We start from the raw sequence: 21,862 nt of genomic DNA, 5'->3' as shown, positions 1-21,862 counted from the left end.
TGCTCACACACACACCCCATGGCACTTAGCACCCAGTCTGAAGCGGTCTCCCCACGAGGCTGTGAACAGCCTGAAGGCAGGCACGGTCTCCGCGTTTGTGGCCCCAGTACCCCCTGCGCAGGGCTCTCTTGCTCATCTGTACCCACTGCTCATGGGACCTGGAGTTCAGTAGCGTCTTGTTTAGGGGCCTCATTCTTCAGTTGGCTCGGAAATCCAGTTCTACGGGGCTGCTTTTATCGGAGACTTCACAGCCACTCCTCTGTGTCCTGCCCTTGGGGGGCGGGGGCGCACTGACCAGATTCTTGGGGAGCTTTCAACTTAGGACTAACAGAAATGTTTCCTTTTCTATCTAGTTCTCCAAATGACAAGAAGTCTTTTTGCTCGGTTGAAGGGGAATGGAATGGTGTAATGTATGCAAAATATACAACAGGGGTAAGAACCTGTATTTCACTCTTACTTGAGGCGATGTTGAAGTGTAGCCTTCCTTCATCTGGAAATGGAAACACCAAGGCCAGATCTAGTGCCATCTCTTCAGGGAAATCCTTTTTCCTCCCCAGCAGTACAGTGAGATTTCTTTTCCCCTCTCAAAACACTCAGTGTACGTTTAAAAAAAAAAAAAAAAAACAAACCTTGACATATAAACACCCAGTAAATGATGGCTAGATCATTACGCTGGATGCTATGTTTATAAAATTAAGTGCTAAACTAATTTGTCTGTGTTTGTATACACAGCTTGACTTTTTATGAGAAAGGTCTTTCCTGCCTGGCACCACAGGGACAGAAGCGAGTAAGCTAGTCCTTGACCTCCAGGAAGTCGCCAGTAGTACTAAAGTAGAAGGAAGGTGGCCTCGGGTTGACAGGATCAATGAACTGGATTCTGGACTTGGAGACAATCAGCCTGAAAAGTGCTTCAGCGTTTAACATTAGAATCAGTTGTTTATGGGCCCGAGTTTTCTAAGAGATTAGCACTGAGCACGTAGCACAACCTCGCCGACTGGGCTGAGGGGCGTGAGAAGCCGCGGCCCGCCTGCCAGTCAGGGTGGGATTTGGTTAGTAGGTCTGTTACAGGCTTCTGGAAAGAGGACTCTTCATCCCAGAACAGGTGGGACAATACAACATCTACCTTCATCTTGTTTCCTAGGAAAATGCAGTTTTTATAGATACCAAGAAGTTGCCTATAATTAAGAAGAAAGTGAGGAAGTTAGAAGATCAGAACGAGTATGAATCCCGCTGGTAAGCGTGCTTCCGGGGGTGTGGCAGGCGGGGCCTCGAGGCCGGGGGGCCTAGGGCGTAAGCCAGCCTCATCGCCTGCTGCCCTAAACTGGGAACCGCCTGAGTTGGCGTGAGCGCCCCGGAGACGAACCCGTACGTGTCTGACGCTGGGGAGAGTAAGCATCCGCTGTGTGCTGGCCTGTCAGCAGCCTGTGGGGCCCAGTCGAGGTGTCTGCCCTCAGGTCGTACCTGGAGTGTTTCCGCACGGATCTCTGAAGGGACTTTGAAAACACTAGCCACAGTGTCAGGCTTTCAAAACACCTCTTACTATCATCAAATAGTTTGAAACCATTGGAAAATTAGACACCAACAGAATTTCTTCCTCTCCCATTTGTACGGTAGAATCCGGGTCTCTTGGTGGCATGAGCATCACCCCCAAACTCTTGGTTTAGCGTATTAGGGCGTTTCTAAGTGAAGGAATGGGCTCTCGCACACCAGTACCGCACTGCTGCGTCAGACCCGTTAACAGCCTGCGTAGCTGGACTACCCCATGGTGCTCAGCCTTCTCTGGGGCTACGCGTGCCCACTTCCTGGCCCGGGTTCCTGCTCTTGCGAGGCGACGCCACACTTCCCCGGTTACCAGCTTCCGGGCCTTGGGAAGCAGCCACATCGCTTAGCCCAGTCTCTACAGACTGGGCTTTACAGACTCTTACTCTGTTCAGACTATGTCTCCAAGATTTCATTGTTCAAGGGAGTTTTTTCTGAAATGGAACTTTTCTCCCCTGATCTTACTCTTTTGGTTTTTAACAAAGGAAACCCAAGCCTGGGAGAGGTGAGCCGCTAACCCCAGGGCTGCCTTGCTAGCCTTGGTGGAGCCTCAGACAGACCTCAGGGTCAGTTTTGCTCTCCTCTGTACCGCATATCTAGCTTTCTGCCCATCCTTCTTTCCTTCGACACTAGCAGTGGAATCCTCTGAGCCCATTTCTCCTGCTTATGCCAGCACCTTGGTACCACTTCGAGTTCGTTCCTGAACTGCACACTGCACTTAAACCCGGTTGGCTTACACTTTGACGATGCTGTACTCAGCGGGTGCTGCACGGTCATTCTCAGGTTTGCTAACTCCTCTCCGTTTAGTACTCAGCACTTTGACTTCTTTTCTTTAGCCTTTGGAAGGATGTCACTTTCAACTTAAAAATCAGAGACATTGATGCAGCAACCGAAGCCAAGCATAGACTTGAAGAAAGACAAAGAGCAGAAGCCCGGGAAAGGAAAGAGAAGGAAATTCAGTGGGAGACTAGGGTAAGCTTGTTTGGGGAGCCTGCCCCGGCCCTGAGCTGTACTTCCACGTCCTTGTCACTGACTGCAGAAGTACCGTGCGTACCCCTTGTAAATAAGCCTGCTGATTGCCACGATGAGCCCTGGTCCCTACCGGAAACTCGTTTTAGTGTAAGGAGGGGAGAAGACCTAATAAGATGATTTAAAAAACTCTTATTTATAGACGTACAAAGCAAATGAGTAACGGAGTTCTCCCCCTTTCTTTTACAGTTATTTCATGAAGATGGAGAATGTTGGGTTTACGATGAACCATTACTGAAACGTCTTGGTGCTGCAAAGCATTAGGCTGGGAAATGCAACATTTACACCTGATGACCAGGGCAATAGGCATAATTAAGCAACAATTTTCCTTTGGGAGAATCTGTTCACTCCCTTCTTATTGCAGTGGTTCCTATCTCAGGGATACTGGACTTTCTGATGCAGATGAACAATTAAAACGAGAAAAGCTTCCCTCTTTTCCTTTTCTGTGGCAGTTACAATTTTGAATTCAGTCCTGAGAAAAACTTCAGGTTTTGAAAACAAGATGTCTGCTTTTTTCCCCAAACCCCATGCTCTGAAGAGCATTTATAAATCCCAGTCTTAAACCTTGCACACCTAGTATGGCTGTTAAGATATACATCTGTTTCTTAGCTCATATCAGCTTGGGTTCTACACACACACATATACATATATATACATATATACCTGATGGCAGATTTTTCACAAATACTCCATCTACTGTAAATATTGGTTCCTCTGAGTTTTAGAAACTTAGTGCAATGTATTAAAATCAAGTGTTAGGAAATTTCATGGCCTCACCTGTAACAACTTTTGTTTTGGAATTGGACTATTAAATTGTATCTAACTCTGGACTAACTATATTTAACTATACTCAGTGCTTCTTAAGGCTTCATAAAGTAATTTTTTCAAATTTTTTTAAATGTGTTTCTTTTATTATTTGGCAGCCTTGAATCCAAGAGCTAAGTAGCTTTACACAAGGACTCTCCTGAAGCAGTGGAGGGTCCATCCTTCTTCTCAGCCCTCCCATGAACTCTGTGCTCGGTGTTTAGCTCCCACCAGGCTATTCTCCAGAGTCCCTTGAATTCTCATACAGCACACATAGGGCTCCCAACATTTATCCAAAAATATTTTATTGCCTTAGTTTAGGAAGAGGGTTTTAGATTCCCACCCCACAAACAAAAAAGAATGCTACAGTAGCAAATGGCTCGTTCTGAAGAAGGGCATTACAGAACTGTCTTTATTTAAAAATACATTAAAAAAAAAAAACCACCACCACGTATTAGCACCTAGCACTTAGGCACTAAGACCTGGGTTACACAGGGCCTCTCAGAGTTCCCCTACAGAACGGGGTCCTCCAGCTGAGAACCAGGACAGGCCAGGGCTTCTCAAAGTGCTCCAGCAAGCTTTCTGGTCGCACTTGGCACAGCTGCTGCTCTCTGCCAGCTCCTAGGGTAACCCGTGGTTTCTGATTCACAACGTGGGGGGTAGGAGTGTAAATCAAGTTCTATGACGGCAGTGCAAAAATTCAGTGGCACTAGTAGTAGTGTAACTTCATAAGATACCAACACATTTTTAAATACACAATGCTTCAGGCCAACGAGACTGCAGTTTATTTGACTATTTTGTGGTAGGGGAGCAGGCTAAGTGTCGATGTGAAAGCCCTGATGTCGGTAATGGGGATGGTGGAGCCCACCAGCAAGGGGGAAGTCGGCAGGTAGGTTAGCTGCATCACTTCACAAGAGTGGGACTCCTCACCCGAAGGGGAGCCGTCCTCTTCTGGCTCATACTTCCCAAATCCAACAACCTGAAAGAAGCCAAAGACTTGAGAACTAGGCTCACCAGATACGGGCAAAAACCGGTCAGAATGTCTAGTACCAGCCCAAGCTCAGGGAATGTTGCAGGGCTAACCTAAAGGCTTGGAGCCAGCGTGGCAACCATACTCACGTGAACGCTGAGCATTTTACTTCCTGGTCCTCTGTGAGCCTTGAACCAGCTGACGAGGTCAGATTTTGAGAAGGACTTCAGTGCTTCAATCTTACAGGGGGGAGGGAAGATAGGAAAGAAAGCTATAAAAGACAAGTGATGCATTTTCTGGAAAGGTCTTATTAAACTCCCACACCCCCTGGGTTTGGTTCTGCTCAGCACCTGAGCATATCCTTTATACCTTCTAGAGAAAGATGAAAACGAGACTGTGACACCCTCGTGTCTCACAGCAATAGCCCTGGCAAACAGGGTAGCGACGCCCTCATTACAGCGGAGGAGCACACAGGCGAAATCCGCCACCGCGTCAGTGCCGCCTCTGGGGGGCGTGCTAACTGTACACTCCGCCTTGAGAGGATACGGGGGCAGGGGCGGTGGAAACACAGGAAGAGAACTTGGTTGTCCCACAAGGAAAACTGGAGCGCTTACGAGCTGTGCTGAAACCTCTTGTTAAATGGCCTTTCTGCTTCACTGTCCTTTTCTACTCCACCATGGAGGGTTACACTGTCAGAGCGCCCTACACTGCAGGTCCCAAAGCTCTTTTTGTGGGTTTTATTACTTTGGGCTAGAAGTTGTCAAAGACCTACACCCAGAATCAATAAACCTGGAGAGAAATTCCATAAAGACCAGAAGAGTAGAACCTGTTTTTTTCCTCTACAAATCTGGTAGTGAGCCTCAATATAAATATAAAACAAGTATATTACACAAAAAAATACCAATACAAAACTGGGCATCGCTTGGCTGTCTACGGTGCTAGACAACCCATCTAGAAATTCAAGATTTGATTAAGCAAACCTAGATGGTCTGCAATAAGCAAACCTAGGTGAGCACCCCGGGTTTCTCTTCCACACAATATTGATTTGCTTGGCAGTGTGACTCTTAGAAAATCAGGAGTCCCAGTCAGGACTCTGATTCTCAAAACTTCCTACTACCTCATGGGCAAGGCGGTCAAAGAGATACTGCTGTGTCACCACTTCGTTCCAGTTCCTGTCCACCTCCTCCCCAAGGTGGGTATCCTCACATTCCTTCAGCTTGATGAGAGCTGTGACCTGTTCCATCAAAAAGAGAGACCCTCAGGTACAGCATCACCCCAATCGTCCCAGAACACTTGGTCCTGTTCAGTCTGGTTTGTGACAGACCTGCCAGCGTGACGACGGGGAGGGACGAAGCTAGGAGACACGGTCCAGTCAGGTGGGGCTACAAAACTCAAGAGCCAGCCAAAGGAACAAAAGACCACACCAGCACACGCACCTGGGTGTTGAAGGCATCCTCAGTGAGGTTCTCTATCTTCTCCTCAAAGCTGGAAAGAAACTCTTCTATCTTCTTATCAACAACTTCAGAACTGAAAACACGTTCAATGACAAGTCAGCAGAAACCTGGCCTCAAGCAGAACGCAAAGGAGAAAAAGGGCTGCGGCATGTTTCTAGGAAAGAGACTGGGGTATTTTCTTCCCCGGCCTCAGCCCTCTTCCTCTAAGCTGAGTGAGAGAACAGAACAGCAAAGGACCCAGCCCCTCAGCACTGAAGCGGTGACCAACCAAGCCCGACCGCCCCACAGCACGACCCAGCGAGGCTCGTCCCCTGCCTGGTTCTAGCCTAGGTGCTGAGTCAGGCACCTGTGCTTTGCTTGTGCTGGGCTCCCCTGGAGAGAGGAAACACTGACAAGCCCTGCAGCCCCTGGAACCATCACTGATCCACCACTGATCCGTCCCGCATCAGGCCACCTACGACCCACCCTCTGTCCCCACCCTCCACAGCTGTGACTAAGTGAAGCAAACCCTACTAGATCAGAGTTCCTGAGGTTTATTTATTTATTTTTAAGGATTTATTTATTTATTTATGATAGAGAGAGAGAGAGAGGCAGAGACACAGGAGGAGGGAGAAACAGGCTCTATGCCAGGAGCCCGATGTGGGACTCGATCCCGGGACTCCAGGATTGCGCCCTGGGCCAAAGGCAGGCGCTAAACCGCTGAGCCACCCAGGGATCCCAGTTCCTGAGGTTTAAAGGACGTGCCAATAACCCCCTCTCCAGGCCAAGAATAATAATAGCTGGGCCCATCTACTCACTTGTATTTAGTTGCCTGAGTCCCCACGGTGACAGAGAATCCTAGGATCCCAGATGTGTTCCTACATGTAGGGTAAACATGGTACCTACAGCCAGAATGAAAAATTCTGTGAACTCAGGCAGTTCCCAGAGCCCCGCCCTCAGAAGCTACGGATGAGTGGGAAGGGTTTCTATACATCCTGACTGGACCTGACTCCTGAAAGAAAATCCGCAAATGTGTATGCATCTACTTCATTTTCAGGTTAGGGTGTCCAGCCCCCTCCTGAATTGAGGACTACACACTAACTTTTTTCCTTGTCAATCTTTGAAACTTGACCAAACAAAACCTGATCATAGATGGTTCAAGATGCAAATTCTAGAAGTTCTGACCAGTCGGTATGACTCTAAAGCATGGAAGGACCAGTAAGCTCTGAGAGGCTGCTCAGTCAGGGTATCTGGTAAACCTCAGCCTGCAAAGTAAGCCCCAGACCTTCATGTGAGCTCGGTGCTCTCGCCAGCAGACTTACCCAAGGGTCTGCTTGGTTCGAAGGAAGTCAAAACAAGGCTCTTCCATGTGCATCTGTAATTCAACATATACCCATCAGCCCAACTCCTCCCAGCAGAGAAAGGCGGTCCACTTCTAACTCCCAAGTGTTCCACGTCACCCCGAAGTCCAGCCTCCCTACTCCCTTCTTCCTAAATCGCCCAAGCCCCCTGTCCATGCTCATATCAGAAGAGAATATGAAAATAACCATCTCACCAACAAACAGGCCTCTGACCCCTCCCGAGCCCCTCGCTCCCGAAAGGCCCGTCCTCCGAGTGGGTCAAGGGCTTCTGAACACTTCAACTCTCCTTTACTACAACTTACCACGAGCAGCTCCATGAGAGTGTATTCTTTCAGACTCCTGGTACCTGACTGAAAGGAGAGGTTGGTCAGACCAACTGACAATCCAATGGCTTATGGGACTTTTGAAGAATCCAGCTATTCTTGGCAACCACTTTACTCAGGTATCCATCCCATTCTTCTCTTGCCCCAAGAGAAGTGATCACACACTCTGCTGCCATATTCTCAACAATTTTTTTTATACATGTGCCTTCCCACTAGACTAGTAGGCCTGTGAGGACAGAAATTATGCCCAATTATCTGCATTCTTGGCCCTTGCAGGCCAACATGAGGTGAGTCCAGTAATACCCAACCTGCCAGCTCCTGCCCAAAGAACCCAAAGGACCAAACCTAAAGTCAAGTATTTGCAGTCAAGGTCCTAAGGAGAAAAGCAGGAAATATTTGGGATCAATGAAGGATATCTGGACCTATTCCTCAGACAGAAAGGGTATGAACAGAAGCTTCTAAGGTCATATAGAGGGAGCCAAAACAGCTGATAAGAGAAATACCTAAAAGGCAGATACCACACTTGGGAGACCACATCCCGGCTCTCCTGGAGAGTAGCAAAATAACATGGTTAGAATGAAAGGGGGCAGGAAGCCAACAAGCAAGGATGCTGCTAGTACACCCCACTGTCAGGCTCCTCTAACAGACCCATTTCTTTTCCTTGCCACTTCACTAGAGGAAGGGGCTGAAAGCCTATGTGCCATGCAAGTCCTGTTTAGTCAGGCAAGGAGATTTCCTGTTCAAGATGCTCTCTGGGAAGAGGGAAGTGGTTTCCTAAGGAAAGCAGTTTGTTTTAGAAGCCAGTGCTAAGAGGTAACTGATAGAAAGCACCTCAATAGACATGGTCTTGCGATATGAAATCTCACCTAAACGGGAAAAGTACTATGGATTTTGAACAGCAGAAACACTGGAAATGTGGACAGGGCCAGGCCATACCATTTATGAATTTTGGGGGGGGGGAGGGGAGGGAGGCTGGTAGTCATTTCAGCTTCAAATAAGCTGAGAATCTGGATAAAAACAAAGTAACTACAGCCAGAGGGTGAAGGGCTCCACACACAAGCTGGGTCTCTATGGAAAGCCATAAGTTCAGGGCCAAAAACACAATAAAAGGACAAGGCAACAGACAGTAAGGCCATATACCCCTGCCCAAAGCCCAGACCAGGGAGATCGTCACAGGGCCTGATGGAGAAGTTACTTCCTACTGCAGGACACCTAGGAACCACAGAGTTTAAGAAGTCTGAGATCAGTCTGGACAGGCACAGGTCCCAGCTGTTCTAGAAGTAAGTGGGACTAACCACAAGCTATGGGCCAAGTGAGACTGTTGCAAAGCTCCTATTTTAAGCCCCATCCCGCCTTTCTAGAATGGTGTGGAAAGAACACAGGATCTGAGGACAAAAGGAACAGGTTTAAGCCCCACACACCTCAGGTAAGTAAAGGACTCTGGACCTCAGATTCATCAAAACAGGCGATAAATCCTTTATCTCAGATGCTTTGAAACTTTTTATTACGATTCTGGTTAGTCACTCTGTTTTGCTATATATTGATGGCTTGGTTATGTTTGCTTTTGTCTCTTTTTCAAAACTGTCCTTTTAACAAATGTCGTCCTGCCACTTGGGGTTCTATCAGGAGGGCACATAGGAACTTCCAACCACTCTTCAGTCTCTGTCCCTCTGGACTAGTAGTTGAATGATTCGACGAAGCACTGGGATTGAGAAAGGATCCATTTCGCTAACAGGAGCAATTTTTAAGTGCAATTGCTTCAAGAGGACAAATGACCCTATGGATAAAACCACAGAGGTAACCGCAGAAGGGCCTTGAAAGTCATAGGGTCACTACTCCCGGGTACTCGACCTTCCACCAAGCTTAGTGCCCTACCAGTCTTAGGCACGAGGATGGCTGTGTATAAAGGAGCCAACTGACCTGGTAGTACACCGTGACCTCTGAGTTGGCATCACCCTTGTTCAGAGCTCTCACTTTGCACAGGTGGTGGCCACCGGGCAGCTCTACCACCTGGAACTGCACAGGCATCTCCTGCTCCAGGGGCATGAAGTTCAGCTTGCTGCAAAAGAATGAGTGGGTCACTGAGCAGCGCCTTTCCCCTCTTCCCCTCACCCGAAGACGACTGTGAAGAGGGCATCCGGCCATCCACAGTCCCTTCTGAGGGACTCTGTTTACATAGCCAGAAGACCGAACACAGGGAGCACCATTCATTGTGGATTTAGCGGTAACTGAGCTGTGGCTCAAAGCCTTCATGCTAATAGGAAGGTCCTACAGAGAAAACTCAAAGCAATACTCACTCAACAACATATTTCAGGAAATCCACGGATTCCTAGGAGGCAAAAGAAAAAAATAACTATAGCAGGCTCTCTTGACCCTAATTGCACTCAGAACCAACTAATATCAATATTATAATTCTTCGAGAAACCCTGGATAGCAGTATGAAAGCAGATCTAGTCTGCCAACCACACTGATTATGATTGTTGAATATTAGGCGGCTCTCAATCGACCAGCTGCTCCTCCGTTCTCCCATTGACACTGTTTACCTGCACACTGTGACGTGGTCAAACTTAACTGCCCAGTTTAGCCCACTAGGCCGCGTCCTCTATGACACTTGTGACTATGTTTTCAAAACCTCGGTCTACAAATATAGACCCAGCACAGAGCAACAGAATAACACAGAACACTAAGTGAGTGCAGCCTCTCCCCTCTCCAGGCTTCTGTTTTCTTACCTATAAAATGGGGGGTGTAGGGAGGGGTCTGCTCATCTCTACAGTGGTTTCTACTGGAGCAACTCATGGTACTAAGTCCTCTAGACCAAAAGGATCCCCTGCCCAGTACTCTCATCATGCTCAGAAAAGCAGGTAGCTATCCTGCTTTTAAACTTCTTTTTGTGGGAAGGAAAGAAATGAAGGCTAGTTTCGGGGCTGAGGGATAAAGACGGAGTGGAAGTAGAGAGGAGACAGCAGCCAGTCTCCAGAGTGGCCAGTTATATATCCCATCAAAGGGCCAGTCCCGAGAAACTGGGAAGCCATGAAGGAAGATGGTCAATAGCCAAATAAATTTAGGGAGAGTCCCAAACAACCATTCTGGGCCAGAAGAGGCCTCAGTTGGTTACAAGGTCCACAGAACTATCCTACTCAATATGTATCACAACAAACTCCTCATATGCCCCCAAATCTACTATTTTCCTACTCTTCCACCAACCCACTGGTTCAAGCAAGAAATCCAGGCATCATCCTAGACCCTCCCTCCTCTCACTTCCACATCTAATTAGTCACTGAGTTTTGGCCATCCTCTACCTATTTCTTTATTCATTCACTTTGCCTAACCTCAGGCTTCAACATCTTTAGCCTCATTTTGTGTGTGTGTGTGTGTGTGTGTGTGTGTGTGTTACACATAAAACATATAACATTTAGAATCTTAACTACTTAGAATCTTAACTACTGACAGTTACGTAGCATTAAATATACTTACAATATGTATTCTAAAATGGAACTCCAGAACCTTGCAAAAAAGAAACTCTATACCCATAAAACCCCAGCTTCCTATCTTCCCAACCCTTGGTAACCACCACTCCACTTTCTGTTTCTATGACTTTGACTACCCGTGTGCATGTGTAGACATCCCTCACCATACCCCAGAGCTCCCACTTCAATCTCTATATTAAACTGTTGTTTCCACACACCATCTTCAACAAGTAACGAATACCGTATATTTACCACATCTGTTTCACTCAAAGCCCTGTCCATTACCAGCAGTCTTCTTCAAGAAGAAAGTCTTGCCCAGTATCAGGATGGCTGTGCTATGACAACTCTGACCTGTCAAGACTACAGAGCTTCCCTTTTTGCAGAACTAATGCAATTCCAGAGCCCACAAGAGCATTCAGACTTAACCAATAACAACACAACACCTCACACTCACTGTGCTGGTGACATTTCCTTGTACCAGGCCTTCAACAAAGAGCTGGGATTTGAACTCCTTGACGAAGCTCAGCAGAGACTCAAGGGAAAGGCCATCCATCAAAGCCCGGTACTTGTCAATCATAGACCAACGGGCATATTCCAGGATTAAGAGCCGCACATCTCTATTCAGAGGGCAGAAAAAAAGTTTCATTGTTTTGAAATAAATTTTAAGATAAAAAAAAGACTTGGTTCAATTTCTACAGATGACATGTTTTTGAAGAGACACAATTTCTATCATAACTTAAGATAATCACCAAAAAGCACTTAAAAATACACATATAAAGTTATACATCGATTTGCTCACTGGTACAACTCACTTATCTTAGTGGCAAAGTAAAATATTTCACGTTAGTTGCCAGATGAATCACACTCCAATTTAGAATCATTACTATTTATTTGAAATCTCACTAGCATGTTGTTAATTACTAGAGGCCAGTATTATAGATATCTATGACTACAGTGACAACACAGTATTCGTAGTGGCTCTAGGCCAGAATCAGACCAACCCCTATTCTGCCTCCCCACTCTAAACTTCCCTCTCTCCTCACACTAAACTATTTGTACTTGGCTAGTTACTTAACATCTGTGACTCAATTTCTTCATTTGAAAAATGGTAAGTAATAATGGCTACTATTATAGGGTTTGGGAGAGAGTTAAATATATATATAGTTTTTATATCTAGCAAATAACAAATCTCCAATAAAGAGGTATAATTATTAGTCTACTATATTTTAATAAGCTAGTATTCAGGAGTTATTGGATACAGAGCTATTTTTCATCATATTGATAGTTCCAGATGACTGTCCTTTCCAATTTCTATCTGGTTATTAGTTTTTACGACTTTTTATGACTTTTTGTGACCAGATCAGTTATTACAGGTCTGACTCTTAAATGCCACCTGCCTTGCTTCTGAATTCTGTTCACTTACGGGCTCCTTTGTAACTGTGTCAAAAGTAGGGCCTCTACATATGTTTGTGCTGTTTGCCATTTATAGATGCCCACAAGGAGTAACACAGGGGCTTGCAAGCCATGTGCACAAAGGGCTATCTGCTCAGAGAGGACTCTCTTCTCCCTCCCACAAAGGCTCTCCCCCTGTTGACAGATGGCACCCTAAAGGGGTGCTTTTTTTGATTCACACAGAGGTACCTCTCGACTACCATTAACCCTGGACAAAAGAACAGGCTCTAATGAAACGACCCAAGGGGTTATGAGTGGAGGCTTTAATCACACTGTCAGAAGCCTTTTTGCTCTCCTTTGGAAACTTGGCTGAATTCTGGATAGTTGCAGTTGCCAAATAAGTGATGGGTTAAGCAGTTTAACTCAGTTACCCAATATACTAAAACCAGTAGTAAAGCAATTTTGAGCTACCACAGGGCCAGCACTTCTTTAACTTATTTACTTACAAACTTTGGGGAAAAATGCCCTTGTTTATTGTTCCCCTCTAAGTATAGTAAGCAGGCTTATTTTAGTCCTTCTCACACCTATTTAAGCTGGGTTAGAAATCCTATCACCCAATTGATGGTTTCTTAAACCACAGCCAATTCTAATTCGTCTGAAAAACAGCACTGAAACCATAGCCTCATTCCCCACACCTAACCCCTAGAAAGGCAAACCACTTTGACCACCTTCAGGCCTTCAAAATACAAGCTGATACTATGTATACCCACTTGGCCAGAGTCTCAGGCTTGATGAGGATGTTAAAGTAGGTTTTCTTCAACTGTTCGGTTATCATTGTAAATACAGCTGGTGTGGAACTGAACTCCGCTAAGTAATCAATAATGAGCTGAAATAGTAGCTAAAGAGAAAAGAAACAAGCACTTTAAATGGAGAAGCACGAAATCCATGGGTTGGGGGCAGAGGTGGGGGGTGGGGGTGAAACCTGTTTCCCATTGGTGTTTACCAGTGGCCCAGCATGGTAACAGGTATTTGTAGGAGAAATGAGAAGTACTGGTGATTCGAAGAATCTTCAGGAGCTAAAATCCTCAATAATTGTAAACTTTGGAACAGTGATTCCTTTTTTTCCTTTTTAATAATTTTCATGGGTATTCTTAAACACTTTTTTCTTCCAAATAAATAATTTTTTTATTCAGCTCTCCACTTCACCTAAATGTGATTTTAACTGGGAGGACATTACATTTATATATTAATTTTGGTAATGATAACTTTCTATCAAGCTGTCCTATCCAGAAACATGATGAGTCTCTCCCTTAAAGTCTTTATAATATGCTTCAGTAAGATTTCTAATTTTCTTTACATAAATTCTATACTCTTCTTTATTCCTAGGTATTTTGTTTTTCTCAATATTGTAATAATACAATGTTTTTTCTATCCATTTCTACATGGTTATCGTTACTACAGGAAAAAATAACCACTGATGTTGATACTGATCTTGTGACCAGTCAGTCACATCGCATTATTTTTTACACTTCAGAGACTTGGGGTGCCTGGGTGACTTAGTTAAGTATCTGCCTTTTGCTCAGGTTATGATCCGTCTCCCATCAGGCTCCCTAGGCAGCAGGAAGTAAAATTTTTTTTTTACTTCCTAGATATTTTGTATTTTTTATTCCTATTTTGTTTTTCTGGATACTATGTAATGGAACATGTATTTTAAAATAATCACTAAACCCAACATGGGGTTCAAACTGAGAATCCCAACCGAGATCAATCCCAACTGAGCCAGCCAGGCAACCCCCCCATGAAGGTTTGTATTTATTGTATTTAACTAATTTCCTTCTATTCCTTCTTATTAAGAATGCCCACTTAATTTATCAGATTTTTTTGGCATTTATTACTTATTCATCTAATGTTCCGTTTGAACTGTTATAATGATTTGTGTTCAGCAACTTTCAAATACTGAGCAACAAACCTTTCATATTCCTACCTTTTGGTCACATGAATTTTTCTTTCTGTTACATTATTGGATTTAATTTTCAAATTTTTAAAATGTCTGAATCTATTATTATATAGGTGAAACTGGTGTCTAGGTTGAGAGAGAAAAAGAGAGAGATTTATAGATTCTATGCCAGGTTTTAATATGAAGGCTAGGTAAGCTTCATAAAATTAAGAGTCTCAAATACTTGTCTATGGCTTATTTTTTTAAGATTTATTTTTATTTATTAATGATAGACATAGAGAGAGAGAGAGAGAGAGAGAGAGTGAGAGAGAGAGGCAGAGATACAGGCAGAAGGAGAAGCAGGCTCCATGCCGGGAGCCCGACGTGGGACTTGATCCCGGGACTCCAGGATCACGCCCTGGGCCAAAGGCAGGCGTGAAACCGCTGAGCCACCCAGGGATCCCCTATGGCTTATATTTTTAAAAAGCTCCCAAGGTAATTCTAAAATATACCTCCTAAATGACAACCAATGTATTAGGCTTTAATCTGTGTGGACCTTAAGCTATATTATATTAAGGCCTCTGAAGATTGACAAAAGTCAAATATTCTACAATGTCTCCTCCTAAGACCAATCTTTGTTCTCTGGGGAAGATGATTAGGGCAAGGGTATAAAGAAAAGAACTATACTGTCCTCTCGGGTTTTTGCTAAGACACAGAGGCCTCTTAGTGCAGTTCTAATTTCTGCCAGGTACTTTGCTCCAGATTTTTTTCTTGTTTGAACCTAGTTCCCTAAATCTTGATATACGTTCTACAAAAGAAATCAAGATATAACATTTGTTGTTGGATATACTGTATTATTTTAGCTGGTATTTAATGGTCTATCCCTCTTAGCCAGCATTCCATGTTATCTCTCCTTTTGCTTATGAAGTTTTGACAAAGTTAACACTGAAACATTCCTTATCAAAAGATAAATTACTGACAAGGTATAGATCATGTTTCTCAAAGGCTCCTAAATTTAGAAAGAAAATACAACACATACCCGAAACAAAGGGACAGAGTGAAGGAAGAGCTTGGAAGGATACAAACACTTGACTTCTACTCTGTCAGGCAATGTTCCAGGTGCTTTAAATTTATTACCATGTGAGTATGAAATTAATCTCAAACCAGTCCAAAATGCCAGTGGTGGCCACTGAGAAACTGACAGCAAAAGGAAGTGAAATCAAGCCTGAAGCACAGGCTACATTGCATGCACTGCTAGTAATTAATGAATAGATGTTGCTCTTATGTGTGGCCCAAGTTAGAATAGCTGTCACCAGCCAAGAAAACACGATAACCTACATTAACAAACATTTCTTTCTATGTATAGCAATCCATGCATAAGCCTCTATGATTGGTGCTTTAGGGGCAACAAACAAAATCTAAAGCTCTCTACGAGCAAAACAGAACACCTGTACTTACAGGTAGTTTGTGGTTGAATCCTTTCACTCGAATAATTAAACCATGTTCTCCAGCTACCAACTTATACTCTAGCTGTGCCACATCTGCTTCATAAGCTGGTTCAGCAAGGTTATGGGTAAGGATATTGACAAAGATATCAAAGAGGACCACACTGAGAATATAAAGTGAAAACAGCATCATTAATTGGCAAGAAATAAACACGAACAAACATGCTTTGGAGTAGGAAACAAAGTGGTTATACTACTTTTACAAAGACAGTGGTTACACTACTCCAGAATATAAAACTGTATACTGAGTGCAAAAGTAAATACAGTTTGCCAAGGACTCAATTTTATAGGCACACTACAGAACACCTACCTTCAGCAATGCTTCCCCATCTTTGAATGTTATATACACATAATGAAAAATGGGGTAAGTGTAAAAGGCATAAAAAACAATTGGCCCAAAGGCTCTGGGCCGTCCCTGAAGCCTAAAAATCTGAGGGAAGGGAGGCAGCTAATACATTTTTTCAAGTGGTATTAATATTAACACTGCCTGTTATTCTAAGGTTAGATTCTACAGTTTACATGGCAAAGGAAAGGATGTAGTACACTAACATTTCCTGAGTACCTTCTATGTTTCAGACACATTTTAGTCCGACCTCCCACAGTGCAGTTATCTATATATAAATACATAAGTTATTTGCTATAAAGTTTAATCAGATTCCTTGTCAGTTTCTAAATATAGGATCAACAGATGCATTTGTTCTCATTACAGACTAGAGCTGATCCAAACTCATTTCTAATGAACTTTCTCAATCCAGTAATACTATGACTACCCTATATTTTCAGCATGTTTTACACCTGGGTGCTGGAGATAAAGCAGCCACAATTCCATTTAATGTTTAGTATCAATATGAATAATTTGTTTGTGGCACAGAAAAAAATACACAGATCAGCAGCACAGCTCAGTACTGATAGAGAAAATGACAGAATGATTCAAAATGAAACTAAACATATTTTCCAGTAAAGTGGACAATTGCTTACTTTGCTGCAGACTTCTGTATCAAAGGTGAAATCAGATGGAAACGTATATATGCTAAAAGAAAAAAAAACATAGATGAGAAAATACAGGCCAGAGGACTCAGATATTTTATACACCTGCTATATGCCCCCAACATCACGTTTCCTAAAAATTCTGAAATAAACTACTAGCCCTTAAATCCTTGTTACATTTTTATCCTGACATATCTTTAAAAAGTAGTATTTACCACTCTAAAGAGTGTCCAGAAGGCACACTTTTGTCTATGGGAAGGCCAGACACATAAACAGATACAGAAGAAGCCTAGGAATACTGTATTTATTTATTAACAACTTTGGTCAGAGAAAATGTTCACAGAGGTATACATGTCAAAAACGTTAGAGAACCCCAATACTCACAGAAAGTCATAGCAGACTTTCCAAAGAAGCTGAATTTAAGAACATTTTTGAATGTTCTTAAACAATGTTTTGAAATACTGATTGATTAATTCAAGAAAAACCTTCCCAATAAATTCAAGAATCTCTGAGGGCCACAAAACAGTTGTGTTAAAATTAGGGATCTGGGTTAAATGGCAATGAAGGGCTCTCAGCTTTTTTTGATCCCAAGCTGCTTCCATAAGTTCCTATGTGATGCACAAGAACAGAAAATAAAAAAGCAACACAGTTTAAAGTCAACAACTCTGGAGTCTATTTAATCAGTGTACACTGTGATTCCTTTACAATGAAAAGCAAAATGGTAAAGGGAAAGAGTGGAGGATTTTTCACATTTGTAATGCTGGAATAGGTAATCTATTGTGTTTAAGAATAATTTCCTTCAGCGTACTCTTTTTGTCTCTTTAAAAGTAATGTTTAAAACATACCACCCATTACCTAAGATGGCTAAACATCTGGCTCTCCTCTCATTTAACTGCAAGAATTATTTAAAAACATTTTCATTTTAGCCTTGAATCTTTATTTCCTAGAATCTATATGTATATGAGGATTTCTGTGACCTCAAAGAAGTGCAGTATGGTTCTGACAAGATAAGCCTAGAAAAGATCTTCAACTGGAAGAGGAAGGAGAAAGGGAGACAGGTGATAGACACATGGAAATAGGTTGCTACCAAGTGGAGAAAGAGTTGCTAAGCTTATTTCACTCCTGTTATAGAAGGAAACATTTTACCTTTGGGAATTTTGAATTTGTTGTCTTTCTTATACCACAGGCAACCTTGTGGAGTGTTCACAATTTTAACAGGGTATTCTGTCTCTGGGCAATCAAAAGCCTTCAACATGAAGTCCGTGGCTAACAAAAGAAAAGAGTAATAATTCATCATGTAATTCAACATGATTCCCAACAACCTGTTCTTGGTTTTAGAAGTCTAGGTAACTTTTCTTGATGGCAAAAGTAAGCCAAATTCAAATGCTAGAATACAATACGTTAGTAAAACAATGCAAAAAAGAAAATTCTCTTGGCCTTAAACTACATGAACTCTGAAATCTGTAATTTCCTAAGGACTGGTTCTGACCTTTCCATGCTCTGCTTCATTACCTTTCTCAAAGCCAATCTTAACTGTAAGAGGGACCCTTAGTCAGGATAGTTGTATAAACCAATTTATAAACAAATCCATTCCTGAATGAGAATGTCAATTTTTGTTATGTTTTTTTTTTTGTTATGTTTTATAACAAAAACGTTCTAACAAAGTCAAACTAAGTTAATGAAAAATTCTTTCATCAATATGTAGGTGAGAAATAGCTACTGAAAGGAAAACAGAAATAGAAAAAACTACTTGTTTCTTTATTAAAAAGAACTGGCTTGTTTAAGATACTTAAAGTTCAAGATGTGGAACTGAATTGTCTAAAATATGCGAGATTTTTTTTAAAAGGTTTTTCTTCTAATTGAGGTTAAATTTACATAAGAAATTAACCATTTTAAAGTGAGTAATTCAGAGGTTATTTAGTACATGCATAGTGTTGTGCAACTACCATTTCTATCCAGTTTTGAAACATTTTAAGCATCCTAAAAGGAAACTTTTATATCCCATGAAACAGTCACTTCCCATTATCCATTCCTCCCAGCCACTGGCAATCATCAATTTGTGTTCTGTCTCTGTGAATTCATATATCCTGGATATTTCATTTATAAATGGAATCATATAAGACCCTTTGTGTCTGCTTCTTTAACATAATGTTTTCAAGGTTCATCTATGTTGTAGCATATACATACTTCATTTTTTATGACTGAACATTACTCCTTTGTATATATTTACCACAATTTGTTTATCCATTCATTTACTGATGGACATATGGGCTGTTTCCCATATGTTTTTAATTCTTTTGGGTATATACCTAGGAGTGGAATTGCTGTGGAAAATAGCATTGAATAAATTAGTTATATACAGCTGTAATCTTTGACCTAGACCAGCGGCTTTCTCATAGTTCCAATTTTTCCCATTGTAAGCTAGTAGACAGGGAGACAGAAGCATACACATACACATATATATGGAACAAAAGTTCTTGAAATAGGGGTGCCTGAGTGGTTCAGTTGATTAAGCATCTGCCTTCGGCTCAGGTCATGATCCCAGGGTCCTGGGATGGAGCCCCTAGTCCGGCTCCCTGCTCAGTGGGGAGCCTGCTTCTCCCTCTCCTCCCAATCAGGCTCTCTTTCTATCTCTCTGTTGCTGTATCTGTCTCTCAAATAAATAAATAAAATCTAAAAAAATACAGTTCTTGAAAAACTCTTTCTTTATAACGCAACTAAACGTTTTGCTATTTTCCATCCTAATTGCTTTTTTTTTAATGCTCTCATAACTCATTACACTGATCTGACAACCCATTACACTGATTTCACAAACCTTGTAGTTTAAAAAGCACTAGAACAACCAGCCAAAATAATGGCTAGCCCTACAGAGACTGACATGGAACATCAGCTATATACACAGGAAAAAGAAAAAGTTTCAGAGTCCCAAGATCTACATTTAAATAGATCTGTTTTTTTCCATTTACCAACTGACTAATCTATGACAAGTTGCTTTACTTTTTTAAACCTCAGGTTTTCTCATTCAAAAAAGTAAGAAAACAGTAATGCCTACTCCAGAGTATTATTGGGAAGCTCAAATAGGAATTCAAATGATACTCTGTAAATATACTATACAGGTGCTATTTCTTTTATTAATATATAAATGGATTATATATAATGATTGCTATTTCACTGACCTATGTATTTATTTTCAGCTGGAAGATGAAGATCCGGATTTAATTCGAAATTAGTCTTCCATAGTTCAGCCCAAGAGTTTTCAACATCTGTAGAGATGAAAAAAAACTGATCCAACAAACAATGCAATGTTGAGCATTCTCTTAATAACAAACCAGTTAACAATAAGCCTTCACAAATCGATTCTTCTTTCTCAGGAAAACTATAATTTATCCTGGCATTCTAGCCATTTACTACTCAAAAGTATGGTTGGTAGCATTGGTATCACCTGGGAGCTTATTAGAAATGCAGAACTTCAGGCACTACCCCAGAGCTAGTGAATACCAATTTGTATTTTAATAAGATCTCTACGTAATATATATGTATACTGAAGTTTTAGAAGTACTTTTCTAAAACATAGTCAAAACTCTTCTGCAAACTATCCAGAACATAGGAGTTTTTCACTAGCTATAACAAACATAGCAGAAAGAAAATTTTCTGCAAAGCAGTATAAATAATTTCATTTCTAAAAAAAGTTTATATTTTCCCATAGGACATTAGACAAATCATTAAGGAATAAAAATTCTTCTCAGATGAGTCAGATAAACCTAAATGTAGAACAATCATTAAAATATTTTACCTTCCAAAAAAAAAAAAAAAAAATATTTTACCTTCCATACTATACTGAGTCCCAAACCATTTCTCCTTGAGGTCACATTTTCCCTCATTAGCACCAGACAGCAGAACAAGATTTGCTTTTTGCGGAACTAGCTGATTAAGAGCTTCAGCAATGACCTAAGTGGGGAAGTGGGGAAACACACACACAATAACAACCTTAACCTAAGACAGGTCTCTTAAAAAGGCAAAGGACATTAACGGAGGGCACATGATGTAAATGAGCACTGGGTATTATGTTAAGATTGATGAATCACGGACCTCTACCTCTGAAACTAATAATACATTATAAATGTTCATTAACTGAATTTAGATTTCAAAAAAATAAAAAACAAAATCACACACACAAAAAAAAGCAAGCCACATTGTTAGGCATCCCCAAGATCTTAGTATCTTGATGCTCATGAAACTCTTTATCTATAGTCACGAACACCCTAACTCATAAAACTTCATTAGTCTATTAGTTGTTTCTTGATAATGCTATAAACTGTGTTCATCTAAAAACCTACATAATAACAGTACTCGCAGTAAAAACAGCTCTCATTTATAGTACTATGTGCCAGGTAGTGTTTAACATACATTATTTCATGTCATCTTAAAAGCAACTGTAAGATATACCCATTTTATAAAAAATAATACTCAGGTTCCTGTTAAAAGTTAAGTAATTTGCTCAGATTACAGATTACATAATACGTACAGAACAACACAGCTAGAAGTGGCAAACCTGGAGTTCTAAACAAGTTTGTACATGATTGATTCCAAAGACTATACTCTTAACCACTAGGTATTAGATTAATTCATCCCCAAGAATCAATAAATTGATCCCATTGCAGGGCCTCCTTCAATAATCCTTCAGGTATGATAAGAATAAACAGAAGACTTTGTGGGTAAGTTTTGAAACCCAAACTACCAATTTAAACACCATTATTCCTTTGAGAAAAAAACAACAAATGAAGTTCAGAAAAAATACTTGGACCCCTAGGCACAATCTTCCTAGGAGATAACAAGAACGTGTGATGACTGCTTCCTCCTTTACCTTTCCCTACCTTTAAGATTTTGGAATACCCTGTATCAAGGTTTCTCAACCTCAGCATTATTAACATCTGGGCCAAATAACACTTTATTGTGGGGTGCTGTCTTTTGCACTGTAGGATGTTTAGCTGACACTTCTGGCTTCTAACCTACTAGATGCCAAGAGCATCCCCCAGTTGTGACAAGTGAAATGTCTCCAGACCACTGACAAATATCCCCTGGGGGGCAAAATCATCCAACTGAGAACTGCTACCCC

The 21,862-nt window shown here is 41.8% G+C and overlaps 2 protein-coding genes across 34 annotated transcripts in view; one reads left to right on the top strand and one right to left on the bottom strand.

Moving 5' to 3' along the window:
* OSBPL9 (oxysterol binding protein like 9) overlaps positions 1–3,467 on the top strand; it is a 165,388-nt gene extending 161,921 nt beyond the window's left edge. For all 28 annotated transcript variants that reach the window (XM_072723995.1, XM_025991844.2, XM_025991843.2 and 25 more), the window contains 4 exons: positions 354–432; positions 1,142–1,233; positions 2,376–2,511; positions 2,758–3,467. In XM_072723995.1, the coding sequence (XP_072580096.1) occupies positions 354–432; positions 1,142–1,233; positions 2,376–2,511; positions 2,758–2,832 (382 nt within the window). In that variant the 3' untranslated portion in view covers positions 2,833–3,467. The remainder of the gene's footprint in view (positions 1–353; positions 433–1,141; positions 1,234–2,375; positions 2,512–2,757) is intronic.
* Positions 3,468–3,660: 193 nt separating this feature from the next.
* Positions 3,661–21,862, bottom strand: part of NRDC (nardilysin convertase) — a 92,590-nt gene continuing 74,388 nt past the window's right edge. For all 6 annotated transcript variants that reach the window (XM_025991838.2, XM_025991839.2, XM_072723980.1 and 3 more), the window contains 16 exons: positions 20,571–20,694; positions 19,923–20,009; positions 17,893–18,012; positions 16,738–16,789; positions 15,713–15,863; positions 13,089–13,216; positions 11,381–11,543; positions 9,757–9,788; positions 9,380–9,518; positions 7,439–7,486; positions 7,098–7,150; positions 6,594–6,677; positions 5,779–5,869; positions 5,460–5,576; positions 4,492–4,581; positions 3,661–4,351 (listed from right to left, as the gene is read on the bottom strand). In XM_025991838.2, coding sequence (XP_025847623.1) covers positions 4,157–4,351; positions 4,492–4,581; positions 5,460–5,576; positions 5,779–5,869; positions 6,594–6,677; positions 7,098–7,150; positions 7,439–7,486; positions 9,380–9,518; positions 9,757–9,788; positions 11,381–11,543; positions 13,089–13,216; positions 15,713–15,863; positions 16,738–16,789; positions 17,893–18,012; positions 19,923–20,009; positions 20,571–20,694 — 1,674 coding nt within the window. In that variant the 3' untranslated portion in view covers positions 3,661–4,156. The remainder of the gene's footprint in view (positions 4,352–4,491; positions 4,582–5,459; positions 5,577–5,778; positions 5,870–6,593; positions 6,678–7,097; positions 7,151–7,438; positions 7,487–9,379; positions 9,519–9,756; positions 9,789–11,380; positions 11,544–13,088; positions 13,217–15,712; positions 15,864–16,737; positions 16,790–17,892; positions 18,013–19,922; positions 20,010–20,570; positions 20,695–21,862) is intronic.

The sequence above is a fragment of the Vulpes vulpes genome, chromosome 10 (assembly GCF_048418805.1).
Source record: "Vulpes vulpes isolate BD-2025 chromosome 10, VulVul3, whole genome shotgun sequence".
Lineage (NCBI taxonomy): Eukaryota > Metazoa > Chordata > Mammalia > Carnivora > Canidae > Vulpes > Vulpes vulpes.
This window is presented reverse-complemented; position numbering and strand designations above follow the sequence as displayed.